General features: G+C 39.6%; 1 protein-coding gene across 1 annotated transcript in view; it reads right to left on the bottom strand.

Annotated features, from left to right (window-relative positions):
* Window positions 1-16,636, bottom strand: part of LOC134420649 (uncharacterized) — a 178,323-nt gene that overhangs the window by 95,702 nt on the left and 65,985 nt on the right. The window contains exons 11-13 of the mRNA XM_063160871.1: window positions 5,771-6,034; window positions 5,325-5,463; window positions 725-886 (exon numbers count right to left, since the gene is read on the bottom strand). Of these exons, the coding sequence (XP_063016941.1) occupies window positions 725-886; window positions 5,325-5,463; window positions 5,771-6,034 (565 nt within the window). The remainder of the gene's footprint in view (window positions 1-724; window positions 887-5,324; window positions 5,464-5,770; window positions 6,035-16,636) is intronic.

Genomic DNA, 16,636 nt, shown 5'->3' with positions numbered 1-16,636 from the left:
CCTTTGTCCATCACAGTGGTCTTTGAGTTTAGGAGAGGACTTAGGGGTTATATTACTCAATTCTCAGATAAAGACATTTTACCTGGGACTTCATAACAAAACAAAAACCAAACTAATGAAAAATCCCCAAAACAACCAATAAAAAATAAACAAATAAACAAAATCAAGAGAATAAAAAACCACCATAATAACTTTGCCAGGCTTTGCCTTTGGAAGAAATCCCATGCACCAGAAGCAAATGTTACCTGATGTAAATACAGACAGGCACTTTTATGCAATTTAGCTCAGCACAATTAACAAAGGATACTGCTATTAATGTGCTGCAGGAAGAAAAAAGTACTTCCCAAGCACCTAACAGCAACATGTTGTGATCCATGGATATAAACGACCAAATAAAATGAAAGGATGTAAAAATGTCACGGAAACACCAGCTGTAATCTAATGTTGTCAGTGCACTGCACACACACCTTGTAATTACTAACACATTTGGCCTACAAATATATTTTAGACAGGGGACTCCACTGCTTCTGTACCTTTTTGCCTAAGCTGCTTTTGATCCCTAACAATTGATTTAAACTCTTCCATCACTTCCTTTGCCCAGTGAAATAATGATGAGATGATATCACAGGGTGAGGGGGAAGGCAAATGGGGATATTTACACACATGCCAGGCAGATCTACTTGCAAACTTTCAGTAAATTAAGTAACACAATAAAACTCCTAACCTGCTGGAAGCATTTTATGCTCTTCTCTTTTCCTCACAGCTTCTTCTGACACGCACGCTTCTCCTCCTTTCGCAGCATTAAACTGCTTTTCCACTTCCTTTACAACAGTGGGAATACTTCCCTTATGGGTGTCAGGATCTTTTGGGGAGGTCAGAGGTTGCCCTGCAGAGGAAATGACAAGCTGTGAAATGTAAAAGAACAATTCCTTCCACATGTTTCCTTGCTCCAGGAGCAGTAAGGGGTTGTCGGCTAGCATCACGATGGGATGGGCCAGGCCTTTGTCTTAGCAGTCCTGTCAAAACTAATTTACAATTAAAGACCTGTGCAACTGTTTAAAGCTTTACAACCCTGGCGAGTTTCAAGGACTGCTGAAGCCAAGTGGTACAAACCAAACTTATTATTAACAGCAAGACAGACAGAAGGAAGATAGACCAAAAAGCACACTAAATTGTACAGTAACCAGAAAAATTGTACGCCTGAAAATTCTCTCTCTCTCTCTAATATTTATTTCTGTTATAAGCTCATAGTCTAATAACTAAAGGCATTTCAGTGGTTCTAACTTATCTTCTGGTTGATGCATAGGGCACAGGAGCCACATACACTGCTTGGGGAAAGCCACACGCACTTGCAAGGGGAAAGAAAAAATAAAGTGCAAGGGAAAAATGAGATATTTGTTCATTGTAAAAAAAATTAGTGTCCTTAAAACCATTCCCAAACAGCTGATTTTTTTTTCTTTTTGCTCCCACAGTAGAGCAGGGGCGAATAAGGGACAAGCAGACTTTCTGGAAAGAAGATTTTAAACTCAGAAAATCTGCACGTAGGTGTTTAGTCCAATGCAAAACAGCTGAGGTAGAGGAAGTCTTTCTGTGTGACAAATCTACCTAGCAAATCAATAGCAACAAACATTTCTGCTAGCCCAGACACTAGGAGCAGTGCATTCATGCTAATGCGACTCTCCACCACTTCTACTACAGCAAGATCATCCTCGTGCTGGGACCATAACTAGCTACCTTTGAACACTTTCCCTCAACATCTTGTCTGATAACACCTCTCCCCCAGCACAGTCAAGCTAAGTAAAACTCCTTTCTTGATTTCATACTCCAGGGCTTGGGAAAATTACTGCTTAAAAAAAAATGCACAGTCATGACTCTTTAGGTTCACCAAAAATACACAAAGCTTAGCACTAAAAAATAGAAAATAACTACTTCAGTATCCTAATCCCCAGGGACTGTTCCACCTTCTACCTTATAAGCACCCTTTTTAGGTCTTGAGTGCACGTCAGTATGTGCTGGTACAGTGCTGACCATAGCTTCAGGACTTCAAAATGGCCAACCTTAAAGCGGCATGAATGTCAACTGGAATGAGAAAGGTTTTCCTTTGGTTCTAAAAACTACAGTGGGTAACATCATCCCTAGCTTTCCACTTGCTTGTTTTATCTGATCACAAGTTCAGATGGGCACAAAATGGTGTTCGTGTGTCAGGTCAGATCAACAGCACAGCTGCAAAAGAAAGCAGATGTTTAGATGAAGGTTCCCAACAAATGTGGAGCAACACTTTACAAATGAGCCTGTGTCTGACCTAAAAGTGTTTGGGCTGTAGAACTAATATATGAGTGCTGTCCATCAACTATTCTGAGGATGAAAGAGCTGCCAATTCCAAAAAATACTGTTATGCTGACATTTTGCACATGTGAATACCCTCTTCCTGTGGATGCTAAAGTCAAAAGGTGTCCTGCTGGATTTCACTGTAAGAACATTTTCTTGACGGATTTGTATATTTAGTGTCTATATGGAGACTGACAGTTTTGAAATTGTCATACTTTTTAGAAGCCCTTGTTACTTAGATCCAAGACTACTAAGGCAACATTCCTGGTAACTGCCTCAAATTTTCTTACCTAAGATGCTTCTACTAGAGCTGTTACCACCTTTCACACAACAGTTGATAATGAATTCTGCTCAGAAATTGCCATTTATTCTGATAGGGACTGTTGTTCCTGTAAGGAGCAACAGATCAACAGCAAAATATTTTCCTAAGAAAAACAAAGGCTGGTGGTGGCAGAAGCAGAAGCTGTCTTCTGCCATGAACCTCTTAGAGAATACCACTTCAAAAGAATGGAGAGAAGATATGGTTTGGACTAAGAGACACGCCAGATCTGATAATTGCATCTTTGATCTGCAGAGGAGGTAGAATGGGAGGCATTGTGTTGCATTTCCCTGCCCTGTGCTCTAGACCAGAGAGCCTGTGCAGCAGGGAAGAGCCTTACCTCGCCCTACATGGAGCTGTGGCTTAAAAGAATAATGTAGCCTGGAGTTAATGGAAATAATATGAAGGCTCTGTTTTAAGCTTCTAAAACCAAGACAAACTTGAAGTGAAGGCTAAAACACCATCTCCTAACCTGCTTTATTTCTCTTATATGTTGCAGTACCACATATGGTATTGATATATAAGACCACTCACTATTTAGACTACTGCGGTAGAGTGAGTTACAGAGCACCCGTCTTCATTTAGACTGTTCTTGCTTTCTCTGGCTTGTGTCTCAACCTTAATGTCACTCTAACAGAGTTTTCCCCTCCCCATCCCAGTTTTTGGTGGTTTAACAGATATAATACTGAATTTATAGGACATATCAATGTGCAACAGCTTGCCACAGATCATAAACACATTTTTCTGCCGAAAATGTTGGTTGTGATTTTCACCATGTGACCTCCAGTTCTCTAAGGTTTGTTCCTTTAATTGTAAATAGCCAGAAAGTCATCAAGCTAGCATTTAATAAACTTTTAATTTGAAAAGGATTACCACATGTTGTGTTTGTTTACCCATTATTAAATCTCTTAGCAACATATCACCAGCAGAAACAGCATACTGTAGCACTGCATAGATACATTAAAAAACAAACCCATGGGGGATATTGGCAGCTAATAATATCTTTAAAGAATGCTCCAAGAAAAATAAATAAATATAAGCAATATCAAAAATTACCCCTAAAAGTTTAGTTTGTGCAAATCTGTTTGGCAGGAAAATTACAGATCTTCCATGATCGCCTTATCGGAAAATTTCAGAGGTCTACATGCAAAAGAGGACACACTAATGCTTTTTTTCAGTTCTTAAAAACATGTCTTTCTTGACTTTTCAAACTGAGCATCATGAGTTTTTCCAAGCATTTCCAGAAAGCATGACATATTTAGCTGCACCCTCTATGTGCATGTGAAGATTGATGGTTGGACCAAGCAAGTTTGATCCATTAAGAGTTTGTCCATAATTCTTCACCGCTGATAAGTGTTGCCTGCAATTCTACCTTTTGGATCCGCTATTCATGGTTTGCTGCATCTCAAAGCAACCTGGCAGATATGTAGAAGATATATGACAACAAAAAAGACTTTAATCCTCAGTATAGTGTATGTTTACACCTCCATGCTTCTCATATCAGGGTGGATATATAAAAGCCTTTTGATCACAGTGCAGTTGCTGCTTAGCCTAAAAGCATTTCAGGGCAAACCTCATTTTCTTTATCTTTTAAATCATCACTAACTGTCTGAAAAATACTTCTCCTGGACTCTTTTCAAGTTATGCTTCCAACCTGAGCTGCCCATTTACCATGCTAAATTATTATTGCTTATGCATTCTTTCTTTCCTTTCCATAGCCTCTTCTTTATCCTCCTGTGCCCTCTACAGTGCATCACTACTGCTATTCTCAAATGCCTAAGGAACCTCTGTCCTGAATAAATAATTCTCTGCTTTAGATCTATACACAATATTCACACATACACTACAATCTATGAGTTGACTGAATGCTTCAGTTCATTAAACAAGAGGGAATACAGAAATATCTGTATAGCAAAAATGAATTCTTTTTGTGCATGGAAGTCTCATGCGATGTGCTGAAAAAGGAAAAGAACAACAGCAGCATCTTACAGTTCTTCTCATTACTGGATTTCTACCGGTAGAGGAGCAATTTGTGAGTCCATTGCAATATGGTCAGTTGTGTCCTCAGTGTAGCTACATAGGAAGGTTTACAGAGGCCAGGGAGGATCAGTTTAAAAAGAACATTCAGCGATTTTTTTTTTTGAGAAAGCATCTGGGGAGGTCTGCTGTACACAAGCAAATGATAATTGTCCTTCCTAATGGTTATCACTTGATTCAATCTTAACAGAATTTCAGAGGAGTAGCATAAGGCATGCTTCTGATGTCAGAACTATCTCCCTGCCAAATATGAAGTCCTTGTTGTAGCCCAGGGAGGTGCTAAAGTTCTTCCAGAAGTACACAAAAAGCATCTTTTTCTTTTCTTTTCCTGTAAGCTTGGAGCCATAAACAGCTGAACTGTTATTGCTGTAACATTCCAAGCATTATTCAGCCTTAAGCACAGGCCAGCATGGCCATTCCATCCTCAGCAATGAGGCTGGTTTAGACTGTTCACACCTGAAAACGAAGTTAAACCACCTTAATAAAAAGAGTCAGAGTATTCCTGCTATAACACATGTTGGACCCACATCTGAATGAAGAAAATCTAGATTAACAAGAACAATAATGACTGGCCAGCATTGAAATGTTGGGTTGATCCAGTGAAAACCTGAACGTAAACATCAAAGTTTGAATCCATCACCTTGTGGTCCAGACTGTACAACATTTTCTGAGACACCATTCTTTTCAGCAGTGCTTGAATACATAAGAAGTTCAGGTGGCAGATGAACATGCATACCATGCTTATTTTGCTTATCTGAATCCTGCGGTAGTTTAATTATCTAGGAAGAGAAAGAAAAAGAAAAAAAAAAAGTAGTTTGGAATTCCACACAGCCAGAACATGCTTGTTGTACACTGTTTATGAAGCCCAGCAGTCCAAGATGTTGTTATAAGAATTTTAGGAAGTTCTTGCTTCTCTGTACTACTCTGTTTACTACACTTTTCTCCCATATCATTTTCCCATGTATTTCTTCCCCATGCTTACTGATTAAAGCAGACATCTCAGTAAATGGGAGATGAGCCACAAACCAATTTCAGAATCAAAAAGAAAAATATACAGAAAACAAAACAATTTTTTAAAACACAAACCTGAAAGTAGAGATTGCATAACCAATGATCCAAGTCCTGAGAAATAAAATTTTCAATTTTTTTGAACCGGTCAATTCTGGAGTCATAATGTCCTCTGAGGAAGGGACATTTAAATTTTCCCTCCAAAGCATTAAGATTGCTGTCACATAAGGGAAAAGCTCCCCATCCCACTTCTCGATCAATCCAGGTATAGGTGCCACGAAGAAGGAAGAGTTCAAAGAGGAGTACCATGCCTGGTTTCACAGCTTTTCTATCTGGTAGAACCTAGAAAAGGAGGAAGGAAGATTTATTTGTTACAAAAACATCACAAGGGAACTGACTTTCTTTTATCATATAAAGCTCTACAAACATCATACCTTTGGTCCAATTTTGCATGCTAAAACAATTAACAACTCTTCCCAAAAATCATATATTTGAACAATTTTCCACTCCAACAAAAAATTCTGTGCTTTCTTTAGTGTGGTTATTTTATGATTTTTTTCTTTCCCCCTTTGCTTTCAGAAAGCATTCATATTCTGTCTCTATTTACCAGTGGTGGAAAAACATTGCCACTAGAAATCTTTAAGAGAGAATAACAAACCAGCTTGGAAATCTGAGGTGTCCCTGTGAGGGCTTGCTGAGATTCACCACTGGATTAGTTTTGCAGCAGCTTTGGAAAGTTCATCCAAACACCCAATAAGAACACTTGCAAACTTGCTCCTCACTGAGTCACAAACTCTTCTCCACCCAGTTGTGGGAACGATGTTGGTCCTTAATAGCTTTCTTCCTTCAAATAAAAGCTCTTAGTGAAAAGTATGTGAACCTCAGTGTAGGGTTTAAAAGTATTTTAAGGTAAAAAGTTCTCACAGAGAACTGACAAACACAGTTTACACTTTTCATAAGATAAGTATAGACATTCTTCTGAGCAGCTTGGAGGTGTGGAAGAGAACTACCAATGCCTTAGGGCCTGAAGCAATTGTGTTCCCATAGCAAAGACTTGAAATCTAGTGGTGAAGAAACACTCTGAAGTAATGAACTTATGTAAATCCATCTGTAAGGTTTTGGTGGGTACAGAAGAAGGAAGGGTAAACACAAAGAAAAAGAAATTTGGTCCTGTGCCACATTTTGAACTGTTTTCATTAATTAAAGTGGGCATTGACCCAGGTGCTGTTGAACAATTCTAATACATTCAAAGAGACAAATAAAACAAAACCCCCACAAAAGCTGGAACACAGAAGATGACAGCCATCATACCCAGGCTAACAGCTATGAAGGGTAGTCACCTTGGGGACAAGGGGAGCAGATATATCAGCTACGCCCCTCACACAGTGAAACATCTGCTTCACCACTGCTCCTACACATTCTCCTGAGAGAACTGCGACTGCCCAATCTCTTAAATAAACAATCTTGGATGCTTCTTTAATAGAGACAATTTTCTGTTATTTGCATGTTTTTCATGTCTTACTGTTCCCATTTCAGTCTTCACAGTTCACAGCAGCAAATGCCTTGGTACACTTGCCTATTCAACATTACCTTGCCTTCCAGCCAAGGCAGAGAAAGAGGAGCCTTTTCTCCTTCTCTCTTCACTGTGAACAGACACATACTTGTAGAAGGCCACAATATTCAGCAGCATCCTCTCACTCTGAACATCCTGTAGGATACACCCTCAGTACTTCTTGGAAGTCAAGAATAAGACCTCCAAATAAAAGAGATCCATTCAAACCAATCACCCACTATGAACATCTTAAAATGCCAAATTCTTCCTTAATTAGCAGGGGCTTCCTCAATCAGACAACATTGTGCAGCCAACAATCATCCAAAAATCTTTACTACTTCAAATATTTCTAAGTACACACCTCAACACTGCTCTTTCTTGATGCGTATATTTAAATATAAGCATCACTTTTATACTCCTGGCTGAACAGTAGGTAAGATAACAAGCATAACTCAGGTGCAGCAAAGCTTTTTGTCTCTTTTTCTGAAGCAGTAAGGGATTTGCCTACACCAATAACTGCCATGTTAGATGACAAGAGCTCACAGTCATGCTGCATCCACAACTTTTTTTGAAGAGGTGAATATAAATTATTATTTCTAATAATATGCCTTCTTTTTTCAAGTTTTATATTGTGAACAGATAACAGCAAAGTAATTTAAGGAAATATTTTAAAATTATAAATATTGTCATTATTATGTACGTGTACTTTATATTAATTATGTAAATATATTCTAAGACTTAGTTTAGGCTTAAAATGAAACAGAAGCATCTGTTGAAAAATGCCATAACCCTGTGGCAGCTGCTATTAAACCATTAACAGTATCAGGTTTCATTTAAACCAGATTTACCATTTTCTGTAACAGCCCGTGGGAAAGCTAAAAACATTAGGCACAAATTACTGACAAAAGAGATCCTTAATCAAGCCATACATTTCATTTGGCTAGCTGGGTGCTAGATAGTAACCTCTGTGCTACAAATTAAAGGTGATGGTTATAAGGCTGTGATCAAAGACAGTTACCTGCAATATCAAACAATCCCAAACCACTCACAGATGAAAACACTGCTCTGTCACAGCCACCTTTTCAGTTTCTCTCTTGCTTCCCAGGCTGACTCTTGTCTTAAGAATTCAACAGTGTGTGCTCTTCTGATAGCTTACATATAAACAGACAACGGTCAAGCAGCTTGTGTAAGGGTAATCATTGTCACTATTAAAATTTTATTTCTTTGTTTCTGGTTCACAGTTATTGCTCATTTGTTGTAAGCTTTTATCCTAGATTTAAACTGCAGACTCACTCCTTGGGACTGGAAGCATCCTTTTGATTGCAGCTACAGGAGCTGGGTGTTTAAACCATGCCATGATGGAAACACATAATCATGAAACATAAGCAAAGACTTTATAATACACCCATCTGCTACAGGGACTGAGGTTGTAAAGTCTATAGGGAGTCCTTAAGCATGAGCACTGGGTTCCTGACCCAGGCAGGACAGTGTCACACATCTCAGTTTACACAGTCAAATAAAACATACCTGACAAATAAGAAATTTCTTTCTGTTGGATCCATACAAAAATCCCAGCCAAGCTTCCACCTGTTACTCTGTGCCATCATGCCAAGCATTCACGCAGGTGCCTTTGGGTCCATGCTAAACCTTTTCCCACCGCCACAACAAACACACTCTCTGTCACAGCTCACCATCCCACACCCACAGGGTCAGAAAGCCCTGGGAGAGAGGAGGGAGCTGAGTCCTGTGCCACCTGCTCTTCATTACCTCCTCCTCAGCTGTGAGCTTGAGCTGGGATTTGGGACATGGCCAGCATGGCCCTCAGGCACGGATGCACAAAGGCATTTAGGCAGATAGCTCAGATTGAAATCCATGGACCTTGAATGCCTTTGTGGGTTTGAGCTGTTGTGCCCAGGTACAGAGCAGGGAACAGCTCAGGTAACTGGGGAAAGGACAGGGATCAGTCACCTCTCCTTCAGGAGACTCAGAGCAGTGCCTGGGATAGAGAAGGCACAGGCAGCTCAGACTGAGCCGTTTGTTCTGATGGATTGAGCCGTTTTTGGTTCTGAAGGAAAAAAAATAAAATTAGCAGATATATTTTCCCTGCTGGTGCCAACCCCTCATTTGAGGCACTATCTGATAAATTAATCCACAAGCCTACACCAACATTGTTGACATTCAAAGAGCATATCCTACCTAAGGACATCTTCCTGGGTTTGGAGGGGTCTATTCTCCAACACCTTATCTCAATGTTTCTCCTTGCTCAGGTCAAATTTCCACTGAGGTCTGTGAGGTATAGAGGGTTTTACAGTGCTATGAAAGCGTTGAGCACCCCCCTTTTACTGGTGTAATTTCTTCTGCAAAGAGAGATGCAGCAGAGAATAAATAATGCTTTTGTGTGCCTGCACAGGCACAAGTAATACTTCTTAGTCTGCAGTTAACAGTGTTGCATTTAATTGAATTAAATCATAATGAACTAAAATTATCTCCTGCCACTATTTCTAAATTCAACTGTTTTATATCAGTTTTATTGTAATATATCTTACTTCCCCATATGCCACCAGAGTTTCACGCTATAGAGAGAATGAATTCTATTTGAATATTTCAATAAACATATCCAGTGGGAGCTTTTGGGGGTTTTTGTCTGACTTACTTTTGTCTGACTTTACCTTGTCAGAGAAGAAATAAACTTTTTCTTCTTTCCTCTGCACCTTCAAATGGTTTCAATTTAGAAGAAAAATGTACAAAAGTCACACTACTTAATTCATATCACACAAAAATTTGACCAATACAACTCAAACAGATTAAGGTGAATTAAAATATGCAAAGGCAATTCAATATTTACTTGTTATAGAGAAGAATCTTGAAAAATGCCACATAAACTAACAGCCCATTTCTGATTATGAAAACAGCAGCACATGAATGTCACCGATGTAAAGCACAGGTAAAAAACCTTTTAAATAGGAAACAGCTCCCATCATTAACAAAGAACAATTACTTTACTATGTCAAATGAATAGTGCTGGAGATGAGGCTGTTATTGCCCAATTAAAGGGGAGCTTTCACAACCAGATTTCAAGCTCTCCCTGTTTATGTGCAAGGCCAACATACAGGCAGGGAGAAGGGCATTCTTAGGAAGTGTTTGTGTAACTCTGAAATTTATAAAAGGCCAGAGGGGAGGAAATAGAAACCTGACTGAAGTAAAAATAAAATATCATGTTATTAGGGTTTTTCCAAAAGTCCCTATCTATCACCAGAATGTTCTGGAATAGCTGAAAACGTATTTCCCCAGCTTTCCATCATTGCCTGTCTTCAAACAGGTATCTGAATACAAAATAACACACAAATCAGAGGAGGACCATACAGTGACATATCATTAATTTCCCCACAATTATTTTTTTCCCCCTGTTCTCTAAGAAAGCAGGCCTTTCAACCCTGGCACAGGTAAAACGACTCCCCAACTCCTCTCTGTGCAGCTTGCAGGTCTTTAAGCAGTAACTCCACCTTTCCTGGCACCTAGCCTCCCTGACAGCAGTAGACTATGGACCAGAAGCTGCTGGGCCACAGCACACAAGCTCAGGCTCATGATCTGCCAGGGGCACAGGGCAGCAGTATTTGCAAGCAGGCACTTTATTCATTGCTTTCAGCAGTGGCAGAGAGCAGGATTCCTCCTGGCATGCTGTGCCAAATCACCCCAGTGTCTTCCCAGAGCCACACTGCGTGCCCCAATGCAAACACCTGCCCTCCCCCATGCTACCAGAGCAAGAGACAAGTCCTCATTGCCTGCTTCTTCTCTAGGAGTGATAACTCAGCCCATAGTTAGCTCCAGCAGCATCTCATGCACAAGTACCTTACACCCGAGGACCAGAATCCGGCCTTTTATCTTCCCTAATACAGAGGAATAATGTTTGCATTCTGTGAGCTTTAGCCTCTGCATCTGTTGCTAATTGTCCTGGCACATCTGCTGCTAATTCTTTTCTGCTCTTGGACCAGCAGGGAGTAGTAATGTATGGTACATCCAGCTCCTGCCTCCCCAAGTGCTTCTGGTGATATACTGGCCTGGGTGGATTCTGACCTCATCTTGTGAGGGAGAAACTGTCTTTGTGAGAGGGAAGCAGGAACTCCAGTTCATTCTCCTGACACTCCCACTTCACTTATTTATCCCTGAGACTGATTTCAGCACGGTCAGAGCACGAGTTTCCCAGGATAACATGGACTACAGACACGATGCAGCAAAGTTTATTTCTTTTGTGTCAAGAGGACACGTACTTTGCCCAGAAACCACTTGGAGCCAAGGAGTCTCATGAAGACGTGGCTGGTTCGGCATGCAGGGCTGAGTCACGCAGCAGGGCTGCTCTGCCTGCCCCAGGCTCCGGAGGAGGAGCAGGCAGCTTTCCTCTCTTTCTTGGTCCAGCAGCTGCTCCAATTCATGTCTCTTCCCTGATGCTGTTCTGGATTCCTCATCACACCTCAGGTAGCAATCTGTTCAACCATAGGCTTCAGTCCAGCCAGGGATGCAGCAACATTCACTCCACAAGGAAAGCAGTGACAATCTGGAGTTCATGTTCCTTCAGCATTTCCTGGATAGTCCAATTCTTGGTCCAGAAGAGGAGAGGAAGAGCAACCTCTGAGAACAAAATATTTTTTCCTTGTGTGCTCTGCTTAAAAATTGCATGATTAAGCAGGATCACTTTTTGTTCTTTGGTTTCATAAAGTACTCTTCCCATTTCTGTAGTACAGCTTTGCAACTACCCTTCTCATCCTGAGCTCACAGATAATTATTTAAAATCTGAAATGCTTTAAAACCAGGTGTGTTAAGGCAAAAATATAAAAGCATTTTCTGAGGGTGTTTTGCTGTCTCCCATGACTTGCAAATCTGGACCAAAACACAGTTTAAGTCTCTTTTCACAGTTCCAGACCGTCAGCTCTAGTGAGTCATGGAGATGCTCTTTTTTTCCAATCACAGAATTTTTTTGTTGGGGCTGGCAGTAATTTTGTTCTTGGTGTTCTCTGTTGTTTGGGATTCACGTGGAGCTAAGGATACAGGCAGAGGTTGCATTCCGCCTTCCTGCTTGTTTGCCCCAGATAATGTATGACTTTTTTACAACTATTGTATCCTATGGCCCATGTCAAGCTCTCTTACAGATATAATTTCCAATTAAGTGGGGAATAAACCATGGAGTGGTCCAAAATAAAATGCTGTCCCCAGACACTTCTGATGTTTAACATATGTCTGCTAGATTTACCAAAGCAGGCTACATACTTTCCTCTAGTCAGATATGATGCATTGTAACATAGGTCACATTTCTGAGGTTTTTGGGCAGCTTGCATTGCTTTAAGGTGATCCAGCACACATACTGCATTCCAGCAGGTGTTTCCAAGAAAAATTTCCACTGGAGCACAATGACCAGACAACATGTGAAAAGTAACTCAAATTAATCACCAAAAAACAAAACTTGGGATAAGCAGTAACCTTTTAGATACGTAAATAAATTGCACAGTGCTAAACAAAGTAGACACAACAGATTCTAATATGTAATAGGTTTGTAGGAATTGCTCTGAGAATGTGCATTTTGAGGAGCTGTTGCAGAGAGATCCAGCAAATGGCAAAGACCAGACCCCCCCCCCCCAAACTCAGATAAACAAAATAAAAGCAGTAAAATTATGAGTTCCTTTTCTGTGAAAAAATTATCAGCATTGCAGTCTTCAAATGAATACAAGCGTCTGTATAAGCTTAGTTCTTGAATTTACCAAAAGGTTCATGTAGCACCTTTTCATCCCAACTACAAATAATTACATCCAGAGAAAATTTAAGTGGCTCTCATTTTGAAAGTCCTCTGGCACTGCCAAGCACTATCTTTTTTCTTATTGTATAAAATTCTTATGTTATGTCCTATAAAGTGTCCTAGAGCTAGATGTTCTTCACTTGTGCCAGCCTTTCACTCAAGAATAAAATAAACCAGGAGAGGAGGAGGAGGGGGGAAAGGGAAGTTTGTGGTCTACTTTTCCTAATGATACCTTGTTTTGTAATTATTAAAAGCATCACAGTCCTTAGACAGCTGCTGACATACAGAAAATAATGTCCTTGAAACTGTTTGCTTCATCATATTTTAAGAATTAATACCTAAGGTCATGTTAATCAGTTTCTGATATATGTAGTTTTCAAAATGCACTTCAGGGAAGAAAATACTGGAAATGACTAATAACAACAAAGATATGAACTTTATTCGCTACAAATCTAACTCCAAATGTGAACATTATCAAAGAGCTTTGCCATCTGAAGTATTTAGGAAGGCTTAAATAAATAATAAATCCCTCATTCAGAGAAATAGAACATCCTCTTGTTCCAAGCAAAAGAGTTCAAATTTATTAATTTTGTAGCTATATTTTAAAATGAGTGTCAGCCCCTGCTAGATGACTGCATGATAAGTGTCCTGAAACTTCAGGAAAAGGCACTAAATTTTTCACAGCATTTGTGTTTCATTTTCAGTATAATAAAAATATGGTGCCCTTTTAATAATGAATAATAGATCTCCTGGTATGATTTACATGAGTGGATTAAATGTCATGTTTGAAAAGTTGCTGTTTTATTCATATTGAATTTCCCTCAAGTAAAACAAAATGGTACCCAGCTACTGTTATAATATTACTAGCACCTCGCCACGCTGATACATAAATATTAACCAGTTGATAAACTCTTTAAAAACCCTCAGTTCTGTGAACTGTTCTGTCAGTAAAGGTATCTTCTCGTGCATATGAACAGATTGCTGGAACTATCCCAAGTTCCAGGTTTGTTGGGGAAAATGTGTAGCACCAGTCCTGACACACTTGTGGAGCTCACACCTCCTTTGCTGAAGTGCCAGTTTTGAGAGGCTCTCACAGAATAAGGATTCATCAATCCAAATGGATGCAGCAAGACCAGGGTTAAAAACCCGTTTGGGGAGCTCAGCCCTGACACAATTGTCCCTGTTTCTGTTCAGCAGTGCTGGACTGACTTCCCAGGTGACTGGACAGCATAATGAGTGTTTTTTAAATGTCACTTGCAGGCAGCGTCATTGGCTTACAGTGCCCTTCACAATAGCTGGAAATTTCCTACGTAAACTTCCCATTCTGAATAAAAATTCCACTTAATAGGCAATATTTTTTTTCTAAAGAAGTGTTTCAGAAATTGCAAATACTTGAAATAGGGACACATTCCTTAAAGGTTCCTACCCTGTAGGCAAGGTCAGCAATTTTCAACTAAATATTTTGATCCTGATAACTGAAATTATAGCTGAAAATCAGGGGTTTTTTTAAGAATAGAAGCATTTTTATGACACTCCAATTTTTATTCCATTAAATGAATATTTTGATTCTGAAAAGTGAAGATTTGTTCTTATTGTTGTAATTATTTCATACAATTATTTTAATGTCTACTGAACTTTAGAAAAGCCAGCCAGGAAAAAGAAAAAAAAGAGAAAAACAACCTAAGCACTTTCTTTTTATAAATGAAATTAAACTTTTGCATACTGCAACTCCTTTGTGCTCTTCAAGTCATCACTAAGGTTAAAAATGTAATCTCAACTTGCTAACACTGGGACATAATCCTGTGGAGTAAAACACTGCTTTTAATACACCATGATAAAAAAAAAAATTACTCACTGCTTAGGTCTTATCTATAGTAGGATCTTAGCCACCATGAGACAGCAATAAGGAAGTTATACTTGTAAAATCCTGGTTTTAGTGTAAAGATGATGCAGCCACATCTGTACAGGTCCTGCCAAGGAAAACCTAGCTGCATAACTGCCTTACTCTATGCACAGTAAGCATGTCATCTCCCTTCCTATCCTCTCCTTACTCAACTTCCATTCCAGACCTAAAAAAAACCTGGCAGTGCAAAAATATGTTGGAATTTTAGGAACAAAGCTTCTTCACCACCAGTTGACCTATACCACAATTTTTTAATCTCAAATTCACATTGAGTTTGTTTCATAATGTAGGTGAAACTTCAGAACAGCTCTCAATTTGCCTAAACCATACCGACTTAATCTATCAAAGCCTAAAGCCCACTTACATAAACTAAATACATGAAAATATCCTAGAAATGCTGAGTCTAAAACAGGTTCCCTTCAGATCATGCAGTTCATTGCTATTCATAAAATTGTAAAAAGTCATTTGAAACAGCAATCGTGTTTTACCACAATCCAAAGCATTCATACATGTTTCTTCCAGCATAACTTAAAAAAAATAAATGGCTTGTGTGACTGTCTGGCCTTACTGAAGGATAAATAAAATTCAACTGGAGCTATTAGGAGCCTCTGTCTAGTATGTAGTCAGGGGTTACTGGGGGAGGTAGGTTGACAAACTAAAAAGGAGGACAATGAAGGAGCGGAAAGAGGGGAAGCTGGCAAGCTGGAGCAAAGAACATTGATTAATGAACAAAAAACATTTTTGAAAGGTCGGGTGTGCAAGTCAGACTAGCCCTGAGGCAGATCTAACTTACATGACCAGCACTTTCTGTACGCAGCAGGTAACCCACGCTGACACCAACTTTGCTGACATGACAGGGTTATTATTTTTGGAAGGATGTAGTGTTCTGGAACAATTTCTCTAATATATTAGTTAAAATTAGGCTTTCCTTCAACATCAAGCATGCATGTCTTCATTTTCACCATGTTTACACTGAACTCCTATTATTATTCTGGCCAGTGGAAACAAAAGCATATTCTTCATTTATGAGCACTTCTATTTCTCACACCATAATACATCCCAGTGCAGCAGTGCTGTGTGTAAGGTTCTGTTCAAACCCAGATGCTCACATGGAGGTCACCACTAAGACCTCACTACTTACCCTAAGTCTTGTGGTAGATGCTAACCATCTGAAGCCTAAAATTTGCCTCATTTCTCAGCACACAAAGTAAAGGTTTCTTCTCAAACATATCTTAAGGTTTTGAACCACTGCCGAGGTGGAAGAGCAGAAAGGTAGAGTCATCCAGGGTACAACATACTCTGTGTCTCCAAAATGAGCTGGTGAAGAGGGTTCTCTAAAATTATGGCTTTTGCTGTACATCACTGAGTAACGAAGATAGGGAATTACCAGAAGGTCATTGCATCCAACTTCTCCTGTTCCTATATTTTAAGGGAACTTGCCCAATTCCTGCACGCCAGTTCACTAGTCTAAAAATGAAGTTTGGTGAAGATGCTAATTAAATGTCCCCTGTGAAGCTCCAAGAAAATTTGGAAGCAAACCTGAAAGTGCAAAATCTGCAAAGACCTAGGAGAAATGTGATGCTGAAAGTAAGAAGCAGGACATGCTAGGATCCTTCAGCCCTAGCATCCAGTTGTCTCCTTTCAAGACAGTACTTCAAGGCAAGTGACCCAGATGGGTGCATCCTGCCTGGGAGGGAATCACAG

The sequence above is a fragment of the Melospiza melodia genome, chromosome 1 (assembly GCF_035770615.1).
Source record: "Melospiza melodia melodia isolate bMelMel2 chromosome 1, bMelMel2.pri, whole genome shotgun sequence".
In the NCBI taxonomy this organism is placed as follows: Eukaryota; Metazoa; Chordata; class Aves; order Passeriformes; family Passerellidae; genus Melospiza; species Melospiza melodia.
The sequence above is the reverse complement of the archived record's forward strand: the minus strand, read 5'-3'. Positions and strand labels throughout refer to the sequence as shown.